General features: G+C 39.9%; 1 protein-coding gene across 3 annotated transcripts; it reads right to left on the minus strand.

The window, feature by feature from the left end:
* Nucleotides 1-52: 52 nt before the first annotated feature.
* Nucleotides 53-17,978, minus strand: ampd3b (adenosine monophosphate deaminase 3b). 3 transcript variants are annotated; one of them, XM_063898322.1, is made up of 16 exons: nt 17,721-17,978; nt 12,047-12,110; nt 8,416-8,638; nt 8,119-8,293; nt 7,586-7,751; nt 5,680-5,899; nt 5,207-5,336; nt 4,812-5,006; nt 4,318-4,449; nt 3,288-3,451; nt 3,020-3,146; nt 2,673-2,836; nt 2,353-2,473; nt 1,649-1,822; nt 1,335-1,445; nt 53-843 (listed from the first exon to the last, which is right to left on the minus strand). In XM_063898322.1, exons 2-16 carry the CDS (start codon nt 12,102-12,104, stop codon nt 664-666), a joined length of 2,340 nt encoding a protein of 779 aa, XP_063754392.1. In that variant the 5' UTR covers nt 12,105-12,110; nt 17,721-17,978; the 3' UTR covers nt 53-663. The 3 variants fall into 3 exon arrangements, with proteins under 3 accessions (XP_063754392.1, XP_063754399.1, XP_063754404.1); XM_063898329.1 differs by having other exon boundaries at nt 17,717-17,970; XM_063898334.1 differs by lacking the exons at nt 12,047-12,110; nt 17,721-17,978 and adding an exon at nt 10,175-11,385.
* Between the last annotated feature and the right edge of the window lie 860 nt (nt 17,979-18,838).

The following is an 18,838-nucleotide window of genomic DNA, read 5'->3' on the forward strand; positions in this document are numbered from 1 at the left end:
CAAATGTAAATTAATGGAGACACACAAGGAAAAACCAGGCCATGTAACAACATTGACTGTTCTCTAGCCTTTATTTACATATGAAAAATGAGAAATGACAAACATAAAAAATGAAAATAATTGTCATAGTTGTTTCTTTTCGCAGTCGTGAGTAAAACGGGTTTGGGATCCCCCCAAAAACCTTATACAAAACTTATTTTAATCCTTAAACTTTGCATCTGTCTTTTGAAGAGTTACCTGAAAATGCATACTGTAGCCTTAAGTAAGCACACGTTACTTTATTTCTCTAAATTCAATTTAAGGAAGGCGTAAGTGACATACAGTTCATCAAGTATTGCCAACTTTTTAATTATAATTATTTTTAAGCTCCTAATTGAATGGTCTCACTTGTGGACTTCATTATTTAAAAAAACCCTCTTTGCCTCTAAAATGAGGCACACAGTGACTGGCAATCCCATAGATAAAGCATTGGATGTGGTCTGGATATGACATTTATATAAAATCACATTAATTATCTAATCTAAATTCATGCACCAGGGTCAACATAAAATAAAAACTGGGTCAGAAAGTTTATTAAGAATAATATAAATCAATGTGCTGTCTAACTTTTGTCTCTTCATCATTAAGGACATGTTCATGCACAGTTTGTGCTGGCGAGGTAAATCACTCGGGTATGGTGCTGCTCATTTCTTCAGTCTTCACTGCGTCCACTAGGAAACTGAGCTCGTTGCACAGTGTCTCGTTGCGGTAGGCCATGCGGATTTGTGCCACATTCGTCCGCCGAATGTCGTTTCCCTTCGGTCCATCCTCCAGGTAGTTGGAACCGATGAAGTGTTTCTTCTCCTGTAGGGTGAAAAGGAAAAATACATATAGAGCAGATTTTATCAGTATTTGACAGGCTCATTCTCTCCAGAGCAGGTAACTTCAACAAAGCATGGCTGATAGTGATGAATTGTTGACAAGCTGTTCAACTCCTTAATCAGCTTACAGTCTGACTGAATGGTTTTCCTCTCTGATAGAATTATACAGTATTTATACGAGTTATCCCGAGGCTTGGATTTTATTAGAGAGGAAATTCTTCCCATAACAAAACAGTGGAGCTACAATAATATCTTCATTGTAATTGTCATTTGTCATTTTGTATTGTGTGTTCACAACCTCTTAATTTGGATGATCAAGGAATTATACTGCCAACTGTGGCCATTTATAAACCATGTCATCAATACATATTTTGTCCACCAGAGAGCACTGATAGTTAATTTCTAAACTGTAAAATGTCTCTCAGCTGATCACGCTCAGTAATGCCAATGATTGGGATAGAAAAAGGAGTGTACCTGATGTGAGAGTCCGCTCTGCAGCACACTGTTTCTGGCTATCTCACACAGATCGCAGGTGCTCAGCTTCCACAGCTGGGCTGCAATGGCATACTCCTCCATCAAGGCCTCCTGAACGGGTTAAAAGCAGCAATTTTCACCACAAATGATTCAATACATTTTAATGATCTGATAATGACAGTCCAAAAGTCCAAAACCCAAGACATTTAAAGATGGCCCCTTGTGAGTCTTTCATGTCTTATGTGTGCTGTTTTTAGAGATACTTGATGGTGAGGAAATTGTCTTGTCATTGATTGTGTTCCAGTGGTCCTGACCTTGGTGTAGTGGAACTGCATGGGGTCGTCGGTGGACAGCGACACACACAGGCCCTTCTGTAGGAACTCCCGCAGAGGGTTCTTGGAGTACTCCAGGAACAGGCTGTTGTTGCTCAGGGGGGACATGGCGATCGGGACCTGGGCCAGGTAGTACAGGTACTGCAACACTGGACTCTGGGGAGAAACAAGGGGGTCAGGACACCAAAGTAATGTTAGTGAGTGAAGGACAACTCTAAGGTTAAAGAAATATCAGATACAGATAAATAGGGTTGCAAATGGTTGGTATTTTTACACATTTGACAGTAAAAACTATACATTTCATTTGAACCCTGAACATATTTAAGATGTATTCCCTTTAATTCCAATGCATTGTTTACAGTGTACACCATGTCTAAATAGAAAAGGCCATTTACAGACACATAAATCACACTAAAGCATGTTTATAAAATAAAATGACTATTTTCAAGCTCATAATATAGTGAGCTTTGCCTCTCAATATTGATTCAAAGCATTTCAAGCTGAGGTATTTTATCCTGTGGAGTAATAGGTGTTTTTCTTATAACTTTGTGTTATTATTTATTGGCCAGCAAATGCATTCTTTGAGAGATACCAAGTCTTGCTTCGGAGTGGGACTGTCAAATTGTTAAAAAGGCGGCCCTTGTGGGTTACAGTTATCAAACTCTCTAATGAGTTCAGGATTTCACCATCTTGAGGTTGAGTCCATGGGAGATGTTGTCAGCCGTCAGGAAGGCGGACACCAGGTGGGTGATGGAGCCGGCCTCGCCACAGTGGGGACGAAACTGGAAGGTGTTCAGTCCTCGCTCCCTGAGGAGGCAAAATACAATGATACAATGTCCTACCTGAAGTGAAATGTAAACAATTTCTATGGAGATGTAGTGATTTATTTCAAATCTATCTATACAAATCTTAATGAAATGAACTGAATTGAATATGTATGTGACACAAAAAGGCCATTTATGAATTTGGTGGTGAGTAAAAAAGTGAACTGGCACGCAGGACTTACTTGCGCAGGTTGTTGAGCACCATGATGTTGGCGTACATGTAGAACAGGTAGTAGGTGTACGGAGGGTTATCATCTGTCGTCCATGCCTCAGGTTTTGGGCTTTTGTAAGAGAACATGTGGTCGCTGTGTTTTGATTCGTCATCCACACTGTCGAATCCTGTCACCTACAGGACAACAAACAAAATATTTCCACGATGAATTTTATAAGACCATGCATGTTTTTTCATCAGTGCAAAAAAACATGTAGTTAAACTTCTGTCTTTTACTGTTTGTGTGTCTTTTCCCTAAGAAGTGTCACTGAAGACCACTCAATAATCTCGGAAAACCACTTATTATAATATACTTACGTATTTGAGGAATACGTGTATCGCCTTGTGCTTTTGCGGGTTCACTGTAGCTTCAAACAGTGGGAGGAAAACGTTCTCCAGCATCTTTGCAAAGTTCGGTAATAATTTCTTTGACTTGAAAATGTCACTGCAAGACAAAAGGAATCAAATGAACTCATTTTCCCAGACAAACAAAACAAACTTTATTAGCAATAAGTGATGTCAATATTCTAAAATAAATTGATAAAAAACAACAACTAGTAAAGTATTGATTTATATTTGCACTTACTAAATCCTGGGGACTTGAATCATCCACCTCATGTTAGGGGAGTGCAGCTTGTGCTGGATGAACCAGGTGGCCAGGCCCTCCCACTCGCTGGCTGAGCGGCCGTAGATGGACAGGCGGGGCTCAGCATGCTGGTACTTGCTCTCTTCCAGGTCTGTGGACACTTCCTGAAACAGGACAGGAATGTTTGATGTTCCTTTATAAAGCGAAAGCAACGTTTGCCAATTGTTCACTGGACAGATAGCAGATGATTCTGTCACATTCGTGCTATTTCCAAATCCCAACAAGCTTTATGATTTAAAGAAGGAACCCCACAGACATGAAACTACATGTACTTCAGTAGTCAACCACCAGGTGGCGCAGGGCATCCTTACCGTAAAGCAGTTATGATTCACGTCTTTACAAAATATATCAAGATAAAACATTATATTTTAAGTAAAAGAAAAAGCTAAATAATCTGAAGGACCCTCGCTCTGTGTAATTTGTTTATTTATTCCCCCAGTGCGCTATTCCTGTAATTTCTTTTATATCTTAATTAAATAGTTTGGCTTGCTCTGAATCTTCAAAAATGTTTTAATCTCAGCTATTCAACAACTATTGAATCTTTAACTTCAATTTGGCATAAAAACAATTGTTCTGTTCTATGGCCTCTAACTAACAATTAGTTGTGTTATTGATTAATCTGACGCTTAATTGACTTATTGTTTGGTCTATAGAATGTCAGAAAATTGTGAACATTTTCCATTTCTCTTTCCTAAAATCAAAAGTGATTACATTATATATTTTTCTTTTTCAAATATTTTCCATTCATCATTATATAAAAGAGAGAAGCAGGAAATCTTTAAATTTGAGCGCCGAAAATGTTAAAAATGAAATATTTTCAGACTTTTTTCTCTTATTCAACCCTTCAAATTCCTTTGATCAAAATGTGCTTTTCCAACTCATTTTTATCTCCTTCATGGACTTTTGACTAAATCCAGTTTAGCCAACTCTAACCTGGTCCAACCAGTTCAGCTAGATAGTCGTACTGCACCTTGATGAGTCGTGCAAAGTATTCTCCTTTAATGTGGTTGTCCGATTTCAAGTAGATCTCTCGCAGTTCGCTGGCGCCCACGGGGTTGTATTTGGAGTTGAACTTGTCAAACCGATGAAATGTTTGCCTTCCCTAGGACGGTAAATCGTGAGAGAGGGTGAATCTTTTGATAACATTTTCATTCCAACAAAATGACTTTATTATTTTCAGATTACACATTACGAAGATCTTGCATGGAACATAAAAAAGATTGCATCACACCACATGTAATGCTTGAACACACATAATTGCATCCTTCTGTGGTTATTTTAAAACCAGAAATGTGTTATTGGCAGGCTCATGGAGTTATTCAGCGATACCTGCTCTGTTTGCCCTAAGGAAGTTGTCTTTTTAGAAAAATGATCTGCAAAACCAATGTCTGACAGCCTTGCAGAAATCCTACTGAACTTGTTTCAATTTTCAAGAACTTTTGACAGCAATGACTTTGTTCTTACAGCGTGTACGTCCAGAGAGTCCACGGTGAGGTCGTACGGGTCCATGTTGAGTTTGTTGAAGACTTCCTTGTGTGTGATCTTCTGACCGCCCCTCTCCAAGACCACGCGATCTGTCTCCGTCTGGTATGTGGTCTTTATAAATTTCAACAGATGCTTCTGGTTCATGCAAGCAGCAGCGTGTATGTGTGTGTCCACCTGTGTTTTGACATGAAGCAAACAGATAGGATGTGCTTGACTTTATTGGACACGTAACAGTGGATCTTTAAATGTATGTTTTAGATTAAGAGCGCTAAAGATAACTTTCAGAGGCGAAGCTCAGCGGGACTCAATGTTGCCCGGATGATTTGTATTACATCATTTTCAGTTCTTAGTTGAATTAGATGGAAGATACCAACCTTTCTGACGTTGTAGAAGTCTCTATGTGCGACACATTTCAGCTCTTTTAGCTCTGCCATTTCATTCATCATTTCGTGTAGATAGAATTTAGAGGCCAGGAAGTTCAGCCGTCTGTGACAGTACGTTTTCCTGTGAGGGAACAAAATTTGAATGACTAATTATTATTATTTTTTTAGATATTTTGTGGGGGCTTTTTGCCTTTAATCGGATAGGACAGTGGAGAGTGACAGGAAAGTGGGAGACAGAGTCGGGATGGGATTCGGAAAGGCCCCAGCCAGTTGCGCCACGGCCGGGGCCTTGAATGACTAATTAACTCATGTCAGTGGTTGCAGTAAATATATTTCCCCCCGCAGACTGATGCTCTGCACAGGTCAGGAAGGGAGAACTATTCACAGTAGTTTATGAATTAACAGTTAAAAGTTGCCTTTTCCCTTATTGTCGTGATGTGTATTTAAAACCTGTGTGTACTCACGTTGGGCCGTCGGCTATCATTGCGAGGACGTGGCTCAGGTCTATAGCAAAGGTCTCCAGGTCGGGGTAAGGGAGGCTGTGAGGCTGCTGTTGTTTCAGGGCCTCAGCATTGTCGTAAACATGAACTATGCCATCCTTCATCTGCAGCTCGTAGTCAAGGTTCTCAGGAATACCCTCCATGGAGTACGGGTCCTCACCTTCATGAGGGATCGGCCAGATGTCTACAGACAATGAGAGGAAATAAAAAATAAGGGATATGCTTTGCAGTACGAGTTTTTTCAATTGTTGAAAGACAAAATATAAGTCATTATGTATTACATCAGTGCAGCTGTGGGAAAATTCATGTTCAGATTATAGTATGTGACACAAGCTCTTAAAACAACCCAAGGATAAATGAATAAATGCTAAAAAGAAAGTCACAGTGTCTGTCAAGCTTGTGATAGTACATTAGGCTGAATCGGCCAATTTATTCTCTTAAAACAGCCTCCAAAGCTTTGTTGTTGTTTATAAGGACCCCACATTTGTGAGGTATGTATTAGTTGTTGTTCTTGAGTGTCTGAGATCACTTGCTAGATAAAACCCAAGCTGTCTTCCGCAAAAGTTCCCGTTGAAATCTGTTTCCAATTATTTACGCTAACTACACTGCCTGGCCAAAAAAAAGTTCACACACTCTAATATTCGTTGGACCGCCTTTAGCTTTGAGCATTCGCTGTGGCACCTTTTCCACGAGCTTCTGCAACGTCACAACATTTATTCTGTCTTGCATTAATTCTTCGCCAAGATCTTGTATTGATGACGGGAGATTCGGACCACTGCGCAAAGTCTTCTCCAGCACATCCCAAAGATTCTCAATGGAGTTCAGGTCTGGACTCTGTGGGGGCCAATCCATGTGTGAAAATGATGTCTCATGCTCCCTGAACCACTCACAATCTGTGCCCAATGGATCCTGGCGTTGTCAGGGAAGAAAAAGTCCATTGATGGAATAACCTGGTCCTTCAGTATATTCAGGGAGTCAGCTGACCTCATTCTTTGGGCACATAACGTTGCTGAACCTAGACCAGACCAACTGCAGCAACCCCAGATCATAGCACTGCTCCCCACAGGCTTGTGACGGGCAGTGTATCTTGTCATCCATTTAGTCTTGTCACATGGTCAGAGCTTATGGTTGCAAAGTAAATTATGAGTACAGTACAATTTGTAGACATGTTCCCAGTACATATAGGGCATATTCATGTATTGTCCTTGCTGGAGAAGCCTCCAGAAGCGTGTCCCCTATCTGTTGTCAGGAATACTTCCACTGACCTTGGCTCACACACTCTTCTTCACACTTACTTAAAATAGACGTTAAGAATATTTAGACTCATCCTTACCATGCGATAAACGTCTGAATGTTAATAACATAGTCTTTAACCCTTGACTTTATTTCTTCCTGTAATATCTTTGGCATTGTAGTGAATCAGGTGTTATTTCAGTCCTTGCTTGTTCCTGAGTTTTGTCGCTAACCTTGGACGTGAGAGTGTCCTTGTCTTTGTCAGCTAATTGTAGCTCACTGACAGCAGAGCCAATAAGTCATCCTTTTCATCACAGTTTCTCCTTATTTAACTCAGGAAGTAATCCCCATGTTTGTCCCTTACCAAAATTAAGAGTGTCATTTTAGACGATTGAGTACCAAGCCCCTTAGAGCTGCAAAGTGATTTTGTATTCCCCCTTTTTTTTTCTTAAAACAACATCCTTAATGTTGTTTAACATAGAATCACAGTCCTCTCTTGGGTGATGTAACAATCGTATAGGATTATATTACCGCCCGTTTGAATCAGTTTTTTAATAGTACATTAAAAAAAAGGCCTCTTCTGCCATTGATATGGAGACACATTTTCAATCAAAAACTGTGATATGGGACCCCCTACCTGGCATGACCTCATCCTCCTCTTGCCACTCTTCATTTTGGGAGTTGCGGAGGAATCGTGCAGTGGTCCTGGGGAAGTGATGGTATGCCAGTCTGGAGTATTTCTCTCTGATGAACAGCGCTCCGAGGAGACTCTTGGCTGCCTGCTCATAATCCTCAACCGTGATCTGGAGGGGTCAAGAATTCAGTTTTAGATTTTTCATTTAAAAAAGTCATTTTGCTCAGATTTCTTTATGTAGATATCATACCACCATTACCAGAGGATAAATGCATACAACTTGGGTAAGAACATGGCCTTTCCCCTGACACCCTTGAGCCCAACCTTTATATTTAGTCATCTAGAACACTTCCTGGTGTTAAATGACCTCACTGGGTCCTTACAATAGACTTGGCTTACCTATGTGTTATTGCTTTCTTTGTCAGCTTTTTTTAAATAGTGTTAATCCTCTCTGAGTGCTGGAGAATCTACAGTTACAGGTTGGTATTATATTTAGTCGATGCGTGTCAACATGCTGGAGCGTTAGTCATGTTTACCCCTGCACAGTAGTCTCCACTGATGGTGACTCTCTGGAATTCTGGAAAGTTCTCTGCTGGAAAAGGTTCAGGTGTGGTGACGGGGAGCAACGGGGAACAAGGAAAGGCCTGAAAACCACCAGCGGGTATCTGCAAGCAAGTCGACTGTGAACGCTTCAACTTGAAACTCTTCATCCTAGTCACACATGAAAGGACAAGAATAGCTCAAATTAAAACTTCAAAACATAAAACTTAGTTTTGTTGTTGGGAAAGGATGTGAAGGCTGTGCAGAAAGAGAGGTGTTCAAATCAAACTCACTTCAGAGCAGTCTCTTTAGACAGCGTTGCAGCCAGCTCCCTCTCCAGCGTCCGCTGCCTGTCCTCATGCAGCCCGATGGGACAGTCCTCCTGCACGTTGAACAGGGACAGAGCTTCCTTGTTGTCTTCCTCCTTCAGAGCAGAGGCGTACACCTTCTCTGCTCGCAGACGGACCTTCTCATCCACCTCGCTCATTGACATTTTTTGGAAAAGCCTCGGCATATCTGAGTCATGACAGATTCGAGTTTTGGTTAATGTTTTGTTTTTTTGTCTTACCAAGAAATGGGAATATGCGAAGAACAGGGCTGCGAAGTGAATCACATTTTAATCCACATTGCAATATAGTTTATTATGGTGTAACATTGTGAACAATAGGTCATTATTTCTTATAGCAAGAGAAATGGAAGTAGATTAAGTTGCGGTTTCATACATTAAGATGACGAAGGAATATGTTTTTAGAATCTGAGCAGTTTGCCAACATGTCGTATAAGATATCGCAGGACAACTAATATTATGTTAGTGGTTGCAGTTAATTCAAATAGAAGGTAAACATGAGACCTGTGAAGATGAGTTTGAGGTAGGGGTTAAGTGAGGAACTTGCCTTATAACTCACGAGTAAACATGTCTCGAGTGACATCGGGTTCTGCCAACGTGTCAGGCAAGTTACAGTAAACACAGTCCGTCACTGTCACAGTGCGACCTCTCAACCCCCGGGGGACTACGGGTCACCTTTTGTGGTGTCACGCATACGTAGTGCAACGATTTTTAAGTCATTTATGTCAATGAATGACTGCTACATGGCGTTTTAGAAGAGGATTAACAGTATCCTGATAACACAGCTTTGACTTTAAATGGAAGCAAATGTATGACCCTTTGTTAGAACAGCAGTGATCTGCATAGCAGGCTTTCAGTTCCCTTGACCTTTTGGTCGGGGAAACAGTTGTGTTTATTTGTATTGAGATGAGCCTCAATCATACCAATGGCAGGCACTAGGGTCCTATTTTTATCCTTGAGACCCTGTGAATTCATACTGTATTTTGATCAGCACAACAAAGTTCTTTTTTAAATAGCTTTGCCTGCTTGCTTAATCCCTGTGCCGTGAGAAATATGGTTCCCCTCCAACATGCCGTCAGCAGTGGAGGTGTTTGGCTATTCTGATCACCATTTCAGCACTGTTACTAAAAGAGTTGGTCACTTGTGCAGTCCCAGCATGAATCCTCTCTGTGAAAGTATTTAAATCAACAAGACAAGATGTGCTGTACTTTTGTATCAAATTGCAAACTTATCTTCTTGCCACCCTGGTTCGTTACACTAACCGTAGGTGTCATTAGTATTTGCCCTCACATCGTCACAATTTCTCTTGCCTGTTCCTTGGTTATCCGATTTCGGAAGCCGGCATTCTTGACGAGCCTGTCGGCGTGTCAATACTCTCTCTACTGGAACAGCTGAGTTGCCTCTTGGATCACCTTGACCTACACCCCCACCCCCCCCCCACCCATTATGGAAACCTGAGCCACAAAAGGCAGTCTCCGTATGTCGGCAGGGTCTTTTAGCAAACGTTTTGAAACTTCAATGAAATTGCTGATCTGTGATTTGGAATATCACATCTTCAATATCACAGAAATGCTTTCATCAATATTCCTCAGTAACATCCTTTGTTGAAAGATGGTAAACGCATCTACAGTCATTGTGCATTGCATCTCATTGTCTCTGCAAAGCTCTATAGTGTAGGCTTTAGAGAAGCTCTCTCTTTCTCTTACCTTCCGCTGTGATTTTGGCCATGTTTGGCTCTCAGTCTGTGCCTGTTGAATCAAGTATTTCAGCTTTCATGTGTCGCTTTTAGACTCCCTAGCTCTTAGCTTTGGCTCCAGTATTTATCTTTATGAGCCACTTGTGTACCAGGGAACACTTTAAAGTGTTACTGGAATCTCCTGACACTGTCCAGACTGTCCTCAAGTCTGGTATTTGTCTCTCTCTTGGATGTACGATGCTTCTCTCCTAGGTTTTCACGTCTCCTGCCTCTGTCCAGCTTTGCTCTGCTGTTTATCTGTTCCAGTGTTTGTATGTATAATGCAGCTGCTTGTTGTTGCTGTCAGGAGTGTCCCTCCCTGTCTCTATTTTGGGGTTATGAAAGCAGTTAATCCAAGCTGGTATGCCACACCTGGTCCTTACATGTGAGCAGAGATGGGGCAATAAACACTTTAGCTCAACGGGAATATTAAAGTTTACATATAAGATTAGAATTCTTTGTGGATGACTGATTTCTTATTATAGCTTTATCCACTGACTGTGCATTTCTTTATCACAAAGGCCATTTATGAAATATAAACCGCTTTTATTGAAGCAGTTTATTTCATTCATTGTGTACCAAAAGCAAACAATCCCAGCTGTTTGAGCTAGCAAGGGTTTATTCTTACTATCGTCAATGTGTTAACTGCAGGAAGTCATGTAAACACTCCCTTCATTTTACAAGGTATAAAGAAACACATCTAATGCCATATACCGTTGATGCTGTTTCTAATGTGGTCGTTTCATGCTTGTATGTGCATGGCAAAGACTCACTCAGGTGAAAGTTAAGGTAACTGTGCCTCCATATATCCAAATAAACTAGATTTGAAGTCTGACTAAAACAAAGTTAGGTATTACTTAATGTAAAATGAATTAAAGTGATCAAACTCACTACGGTTGTCCCTTAATTTAAACGGTATGAAACCATTTAATACTGTTGGCTTGAGACCACTCTGTACTTATTCTGGAACAGCATTTACATGTTACTCTATAAATGAAATAGTTAGCTATTCACAATATTTCTGCAACTGTCCACAGGCACAGCATTAGGTACTCTAATAAGCCAGCAAAACAAGAATGTTAAGTAGGGGTGTCGTGAATTCAATTGCTCACGATATGAATGAATAAAACAGAGAGAGAGAGATCAGTAAAACACAAACACAGATATGGTTGATTAGTTATTATTTTGTTGCTCTTGCGCTTGACTCAGAGCGCGGATCTCGAAAACACTATTTTAGAGACCCCCCAACATTTCCCAAATCATGTTTTCGGGGGATCTCGTGTCAGTTTCAGGGGGTCTCGGATCCCCCGAGTCCCCCCGTAGTTCGGACACTGACAACAGCACAATATTGAGAAAACACTACCTTGCTCACAAGTAGTCAATCACGTAGTGCTCCCCAAAGATAGAGATATTTGTATACGTTTATATAGGTTTAAACACCGCCTACAGATGGCAAAAACACTTTCTGATCCTAACAATCATTTCACATCTCATACATCGTCTTTGTCGCAGGGTAACCTATTACAGATATGGAGGTCACGTCCTTGTGACCCCTTAGGAATGTTCCTATCTTTCTTAGAGTATAGTTTACTGTCAAAACACAAATGTATACACAATTGGTTCGGACCAAGTAGGCCCTTATCCTGCAAACTCTAATGAATAAACCCATTATATGAAAGATCATATTTACAGGGGTTTTACAGTTTGAGGATAGAGGTAGACTTTGAGTTACCTCTTCTGTCAACAGAGACATGCTGTTATGTGTCAGAGGTGGAAATTGGAGTTACTTTAGTGAGCCTGTTGTTTGTTGGTTGTTTCTTCGTGTCTGTAAGTATTTACTCACCTTTCCCAAAGCATGGTGTAGACTGCTGCTTACACAGGGGCGTGTCCGTTCTCCTCATCTTTATCTGGATTAAGAACAACCAAAGCTTCAATTAATTTTGGATTAACCCACCATTCACTGATGGAATAAGTGATTGGGAGTGGTTTTCACAGATTTGAAACGGCTCAAAGTAATGAAATGAATACGTTGCTCCATAATACAGTAGTTAAGTATGTTGAGAGTGTGTTGTATTCAATGTATTCGTCCCTGGACATTCTTTCCTCTTGTATTTGTTCTTTTGATTCTTCTAGTTTTTACCTATAAGTCCGTCAGTGGTGGTAGAAAACTCATTGGGGACTCTACAGCACTGTAAGTGGGTCAGAAGACAACGATCAGACCATTGCTGATTTAAAAATGCTTTTGTTTACGGCATCCTTTCATCGAGCAAGCTGGATACCTGTGGTTAAACCTGCACTGCCTTCCCCTTTTAGCGGTTAGAGTTATTACAAAAGAACTGTCAAAATGTTTTTGCAACTCAACAACATTGAGCAGATTTTAATATTTTTGGGGATAAAGTGATCCCATATTTGGAGTCTACATGGTGACCTTATGACCTGAAAACAGATTTAAACCTAATTACAGATTTTTTAAAGCTCAAATAACAGCTATTCTTCAAGGAATGGATCATAAAGATGGCACTAAGCAAAGTGTGACATCAGATCTAAAGCGGAAGTGAGATTTCTAAATGGCACAATATTTGAGTGCACCAGTTCAGCAAAGTAATCGCACTTCCTTCGAGTTGGTCAAAAAGCCTTTTTGTTCCTTTTTTCAAGCTTAAACCTGAAACTGGATATTCAATTCTCCAAAAGTCAAAGTCAAGCTAGCATTTTACAATTCTCGTTTGAGGTTTTGGGCTGTATGCATATGACCAAGATTGATTTTAGCTGTAGTTTGTTTAATCTGTGGCTACAAGTAGGAGGTTTTCAGATTCTACGACCTTGTGCATTTGTAGATAATTATTAAACTTACTAAAAGAAAACTGCAGTATTCTATTTTTATCCAAGGAAGTACACAGAAAGAAACCATCAATGAAACAAGACATTGTCTTTGGCTGGAGATGAAGTTGTGATGAGGTTCAGATTGGGGAAAAAAGAGTGTTATATTATAGTATTATAAGAATAACAGATTTATTTGTGGGTGGAAACCCAAGTGTGAAATGTTTTGAGTTGATTTTGACAGTGATTTTAAAATGTTAACTTAGCTGCCCCGATTCCGAGGCCTTACACTGCACTTGCCGATGAAACGTGTGTTTGTAATGATAGACCTTCTGAGGGGGGTCAGCTGAGTTAAAGGAGACTTAAGTGCAGTAAAGGTCCTCATGACACACACACACACACACACACACACACACACACACACACACACACACACACACACACACACACACACACACACACACACACACACACACACTTCACAGTAGGTGACCTAAACAACCGCAGAATATGGGGTTTTCACCTCCTGTGCTCGATAGCTGTACATAAACATTCCCTTCCACCCACTTTCCTTTTAACGCTTAACAATAGTGAAGAGGCCAAAGATAGCTATTGTTCCAAAGAACAACAAAAATATACGTAAACTAGGATAAAGCAGTATTATATTTGACAGCTGCAAGCTTAAGGTGATAATTCTAACATTAAAAACAGCATGTGATGAAAATATAAGAACACTTTTATTCACCTTTGGCTCTTCTAACGTTATAAGAAACACATAACAAAAGCCTGTACTGGCAAACATTGAAATTAATAGTATTCGTGGTGAATAGGAAGTGGTCTGATCTTATTATATATTTTATATTTGCTTGCCAACACTATCAAGTTGCCAGCTTCCTCCTTCAAGTTAAGCAGATTGCAAATGCACTCTGCCAACAGCTCTTTCACACTCTACACCTGCTGAAGGTTTGAGTTTAACCATGTTGGAACTTTTGTCAACTTTTGCAAACTTGAATTTTTGAAGCATTTTCATTCAGACTCAACTTAGAAATGATCTCAAACTAGGATATGTTTGGAAAAATTGGAACGTTGACTTAAATTAAATGTATTAGGTTAGTTCAGGGGAGTCGAACTAAATTTCATCGCGGGCCACATTAGCATTATGGTTGCACTCAAAGGGCCGGTTTTAAGTTCAAGACAATATAAATATACATATATAATATATATAAAATAATGTATTATGTCCAGCAGTGGCTCAGTAAGTAGGGGCTTGGACTGGGAATCGTAGGGTTGCCGGTTCAAGTCCCCAAACAGACTTGAAATATGGAAAGTGGACTGCTACTTGGAGAGGTCCCAGTTCACCTCCTAGGCCCTGCTGTGGTCTCCTTGAGCAAGGCACCGGACACCTCCAATCCCCCCCTCCCCATTGCTCCCCGGGCGCTGCACAATAGCTGCCCACTGCTCCTAGTACTAGGATGGGTTAAATGCAGAGGACAAATTTCACTGTGTGTGCTCTGCTGTGTGCATGTATGTGACTAATAAAGAGGGTTTCATCCTCCCATTCTATCTATTGCCTCTGCATTGGATAATTATTGGTTTTGGTAATAACGACATCTGAAAGCATAATTCTAGGGCAAATAGCTGCAAGGGAAAATATGCAACCATCACAACACTATGCGCATTAACACATAGTTGTGTACTATGGTGCACGTAGACACAGAAATACTGTATGTGGGTGCACACTTACATTTCTCTGTCTGTTAAATTAATCCCATGAATTTATGAGATTAATTAGCTTTATTATTTTTTTAAATCAAGCACTATTTAAGTATTTATGATTTGAATTTTGCAATATTTGAATAGTCTGAAAGCCAGGACTTTGAAAACCCCCTGTTCCAGACCCTGGTGTGTATCAGCTGTCTCATTGTTTTCAGGGATGGGAGGGGCAGTGAGGAGGAACACAGAGGAGACAGTGATCTCAGGAGTTTTCCTCCTGCCTTCACAAACTTTACACACGTATTTACAAGTATTCATCGTCTGAATATAGAGAAAACAAATTCATAAGTTGCAACTCAAGACCTCAACTCTTTCTCAAATCACAAAAGTGGAAATAACCGTAATGCAAGTTTATTTTAAAAGATAAATCCATGTGTCTCTGAATGAGCCGTAGCGACACCGGACTGGTTAACAGGGCGGGTCACTCTGTGAGGAAGCAGCCGTCTGTCGGTTCTGGTTCCGGTGTTTCTTATCTCTGTTGCTGAAGCAGACTTCGCTCCGTGTTTGGTGTCGCTGTGCGGCTGTAACTAAGCTCTGTCACTCACTGCCTCACTCGACACTGACTGAAGTCGCTTCAGTGCACATGTCACAAAACGAGATGAATTGTGGGACATGTAGTTTATGGGCAACGAGCTTCTGTAAGCGGCGTGTAGCCGTATAATAAACTTGCATACAATGAGTTTGCGGGCCGGACTTGGCCCGCGGGCCTTGAGTTTGAGACGTATGGGTTTGTTGAAAGCAATGATATTAAGTTTAAACAAAAACTTAACAGGTCCAACCTAATATTATTGCTTTCAACTAACCTAATACAGTTATGAAAAATATGTGTTGACGTAATACCTTATTTTTACAGTCAATGCGTAATACATTGAATTAAAGTCAACGTTTCAGTTTTTGCAGTGCATAGTAACTTAGTGCAAAACACCCAAGTTAGTTGAGATATATAACAATTATAAACCTACCATTTTACTTTTACATCTTTAACCAATGGTCTGCTAATGCAACTGAATTACAACGGTGGATGTAAGTTGTCTGATCAAGTGTTCAACCTTAGAGATGACAGACAATTGTGAGAGTCAAAGAAGTAGAAGGAAAGCCAAGGCCAGCAGATGGTTGAGAAAGTTTCACATCAAACTCTGTCGGTTTTGGAATTTCCTGTTTCTTTTTGTTTTTTTTCTTTTGTAAACTCACATTGCAACATTGAGCCACAACACTGAGTCATACTGTGGCATGGCTCTGTAGTAATAATACAACAAACATCACTATGGTCACAGGTGTGTTCTTTTTTAGATATTTAAATGTTCCTAAAACGTACGGTAAACCAGCTACTGTTCCATCTGAGGCAATGAGGAGCTAGTATTCCCTTATAAGGAGGTTTGATCCTGATCACAGAATGCTTGCTGCGGTGTGGTATTTCACTCCTGCACTATATATCATTAAGTGGTTCAGCTTAAGGCATTGCTGTTATTTTGCCAGTATTGTCACTAAGTTAAGTTAAGACACTTTGCTGTTTTTAGATGCTTCCCTATTTATTTTTGTTGTTTTTTGAAGTTTGTAACATTCACGGTGACTGTGCATTTTTAGACAGTGTGGTCACAAAGATAACAGAAATGCTATTTTTGACATATTTGTGGTGAAACACGGTTATTACAAAAAGCGTATTGGTTTCTAAGCTTTACTGCTGTAGTGGGATATTCATTTACACTTTAGAGTTTGTGTAGTGTTCACCCCCTTTGTAAAAGCGTCCTTGGGTATATCAAAGGCGGTATATACATGTAAGTCATTGTTATTATATTACACTTTAAGTAGGCTAAAATGTTGTCCAGTGCACATTACATTTCACTGTCCTCTGATGCACATAAAGACGTTTCTAGCCGATGAAATATCTTTCAAAACAATTGGATGATTTGCCATAAAAACTTGGTCCTGACATTCATGGTTCCCAGAAGATGAGTCCTAATAACTTTGATGATCCTCTGACCTCTAATGCAACCATGAAGTGTGCATTTGACATCTTAAGTAGTTTCCAAACTATTTTAGTACACACATTCACGTCCCGCTCAGGATACGTTTGTGTATCTCTTAACATTCTGCCTATTCAGCCACTATCAGGCCAAATGAAAAAGAAAATCCCAATATGTGGATTTATGGCTGGTTTACGACCAAACAGTTCCACATTTTATAGCACCAATTTCCCTCATCCTTGGCTGTGTTTAGTTCTAATCATGGTAAGGTCGGTTGAACAGACTTGGCTAAATTAATATAATGTAGTATTATCTGGTTTTCCTCCTATTGCTGTGTAAGGATGTTAAAAGAGTCGAAAGATGGTTTTAAATAGGAGTATTATAAGTAAATTAGTTTATGCTTTCCCCTCTGATTCTCATGCTAGGATAGGAGTTGTAAATGAAGTTTAATATGTTTTAACTGTCTCTCCATCTGTAATCAAATGACTGTGGTATTATTTGCATAAGCATGCATGTTGGCTCTCTACTGTGTCCTGTCTTCCTTTTGAAGGTGCAGGAACCAGAGCAAAGGTCAGAATAAACTGTACAGACTTTACAGAGAAATAGCTGAGGCTAAGGAATAAAACAAGAATAGTTTGACTGTTCATTACATAACAGCTAACACAATCTTTAAACTAAAGTAACTTCTATCTAATCTGATGCTTTCTTATCTGGGAGTAAAAACCATCAAACTCTTTTCTTAAATACCCATCATAATTTAAATCTGATCTTATCTGTATTACTGTATTTTGAACAAAAGCAAAACCGAGTAAAGTATTTCACCAACAGATACCTGAAAGCCAGGGTAAGAGAAAGAATGCCGGAGAGAATGAAATGATAAGGTGTGACTATAGATAGAAGAGCAAAAGAAAGAGAAGTTTAAAACTCAGGTACAAAGAAACGTTTGGATGGCAGCTTACTTACTGTTTGCAGGGCTGTAAAGAACTCTTGTTGTAACTCTAGAGAGCCTTTTCAGGCTTCACCAGACAGAAGACAAGTCTTTGCACTGAAGCCTCTTCTAGCCTGCAGACACACTGAGTGTTTCCTCTCTCACTGCCTGTCTCAACAAGTGTACCCTGTGCACTATTTTAAAATGCTTGAAGTTCCAGCATTGAAATGCGTTTCAGGAAGTGTTCTGTATCATTGTTGCTCACTGTAGTAGAGGAAGTGCTGAAGGAAGCACCAGTACTTGTGCCCCTTTTTTCAAGTGCTTGGAATCTATTCCTAGACCACACCCATCTTTGTTTAACCAGGATGTATCTGCAGCTCATTGTGCAGGAAAGTTCTCTGGTTACACAACAAAAATGTGCATAAAGCACCTGTGTCAGAGATAAATAGTGTGTGTTACTTCAATTTAAGTCTCATTCACTTAAAAAGAGAAGTTATGTTGACATCCACAGGAAAGGAAGTCAAATGTATTCGAGTTCACCTTGATCTTTGTGCTTTTGTGACACATGTCAAGAGTCACCGTTACTGGATCCCCTAGACAAGCGGGTTTGAGGTAAAAAAGACTCAAAACACTCAACAATGCCTACTTACATCACTGATGATAAATCAATTGTGATCATTTTCCAGATCTTCTTTTCTTGTTGCCTTACCTTATCAATACAAACGTTTTAAGATGGTAAATCTCTTCTTAAATGAGAACACTTGTAAGAAGAGATCTACTTAAAAGTAGCCAAAACTCAACAGTACCATTTGTCTTTGGTTAACCTGTAGTACTCTAATCATAGCAGAGGTGGTTACAGTGTGGTGGAGTAAAGCTTACAACACCACCTTCTGGATGATAAATGAAAACCATCCATTAAGTGCCTCTCATGGCCCCCTCCCCTCATGGCTGGATCTACATTTGTATTCTATGTATTGTAGTGTATTGGTATCCCTTTGTTTTGTTTATGATATTCAGCATAACATTCAGCATGTGGAAACTCACCCTTAATACCAGAGTAGCTGGGGCAGAGTCCCAGGTAAAACACACCTTTAAAAAACTCATCTGTGCAGACTGGAATTTACAGGACAACAGATACTAGACAATAATCCAA

Source organism: Eleginops maclovinus, chromosome 2 (genome assembly GCF_036324505.1).
Source record: "Eleginops maclovinus isolate JMC-PN-2008 ecotype Puerto Natales chromosome 2, JC_Emac_rtc_rv5, whole genome shotgun sequence".
Lineage (NCBI taxonomy): Eukaryota > Metazoa > Chordata > Actinopteri > Perciformes > Eleginopidae > Eleginops > Eleginops maclovinus.

Coding starts and splice junctions, on each gene's coding strand:
- ampd3b (XM_063898322.1), bottom strand. CDS start 12,104: ATGAGGAGAACGGACACGCCCCTGTGTAAGCAGCAGTCTACACCATGC. Junction 4,450..4,811: donor ACTCTCTGGACGTACACGCT/GTAAGAACAAAG, acceptor TTACCGTCCTAG/GGAAGGCAAACATTTCATCG. Junction 3,452..4,317: donor ACTTTGCACGACTCATCAAG/GTGCAGTACGAC, acceptor GTCCTGTTTCAG/GAAGTGTCCACAGACCTGGA.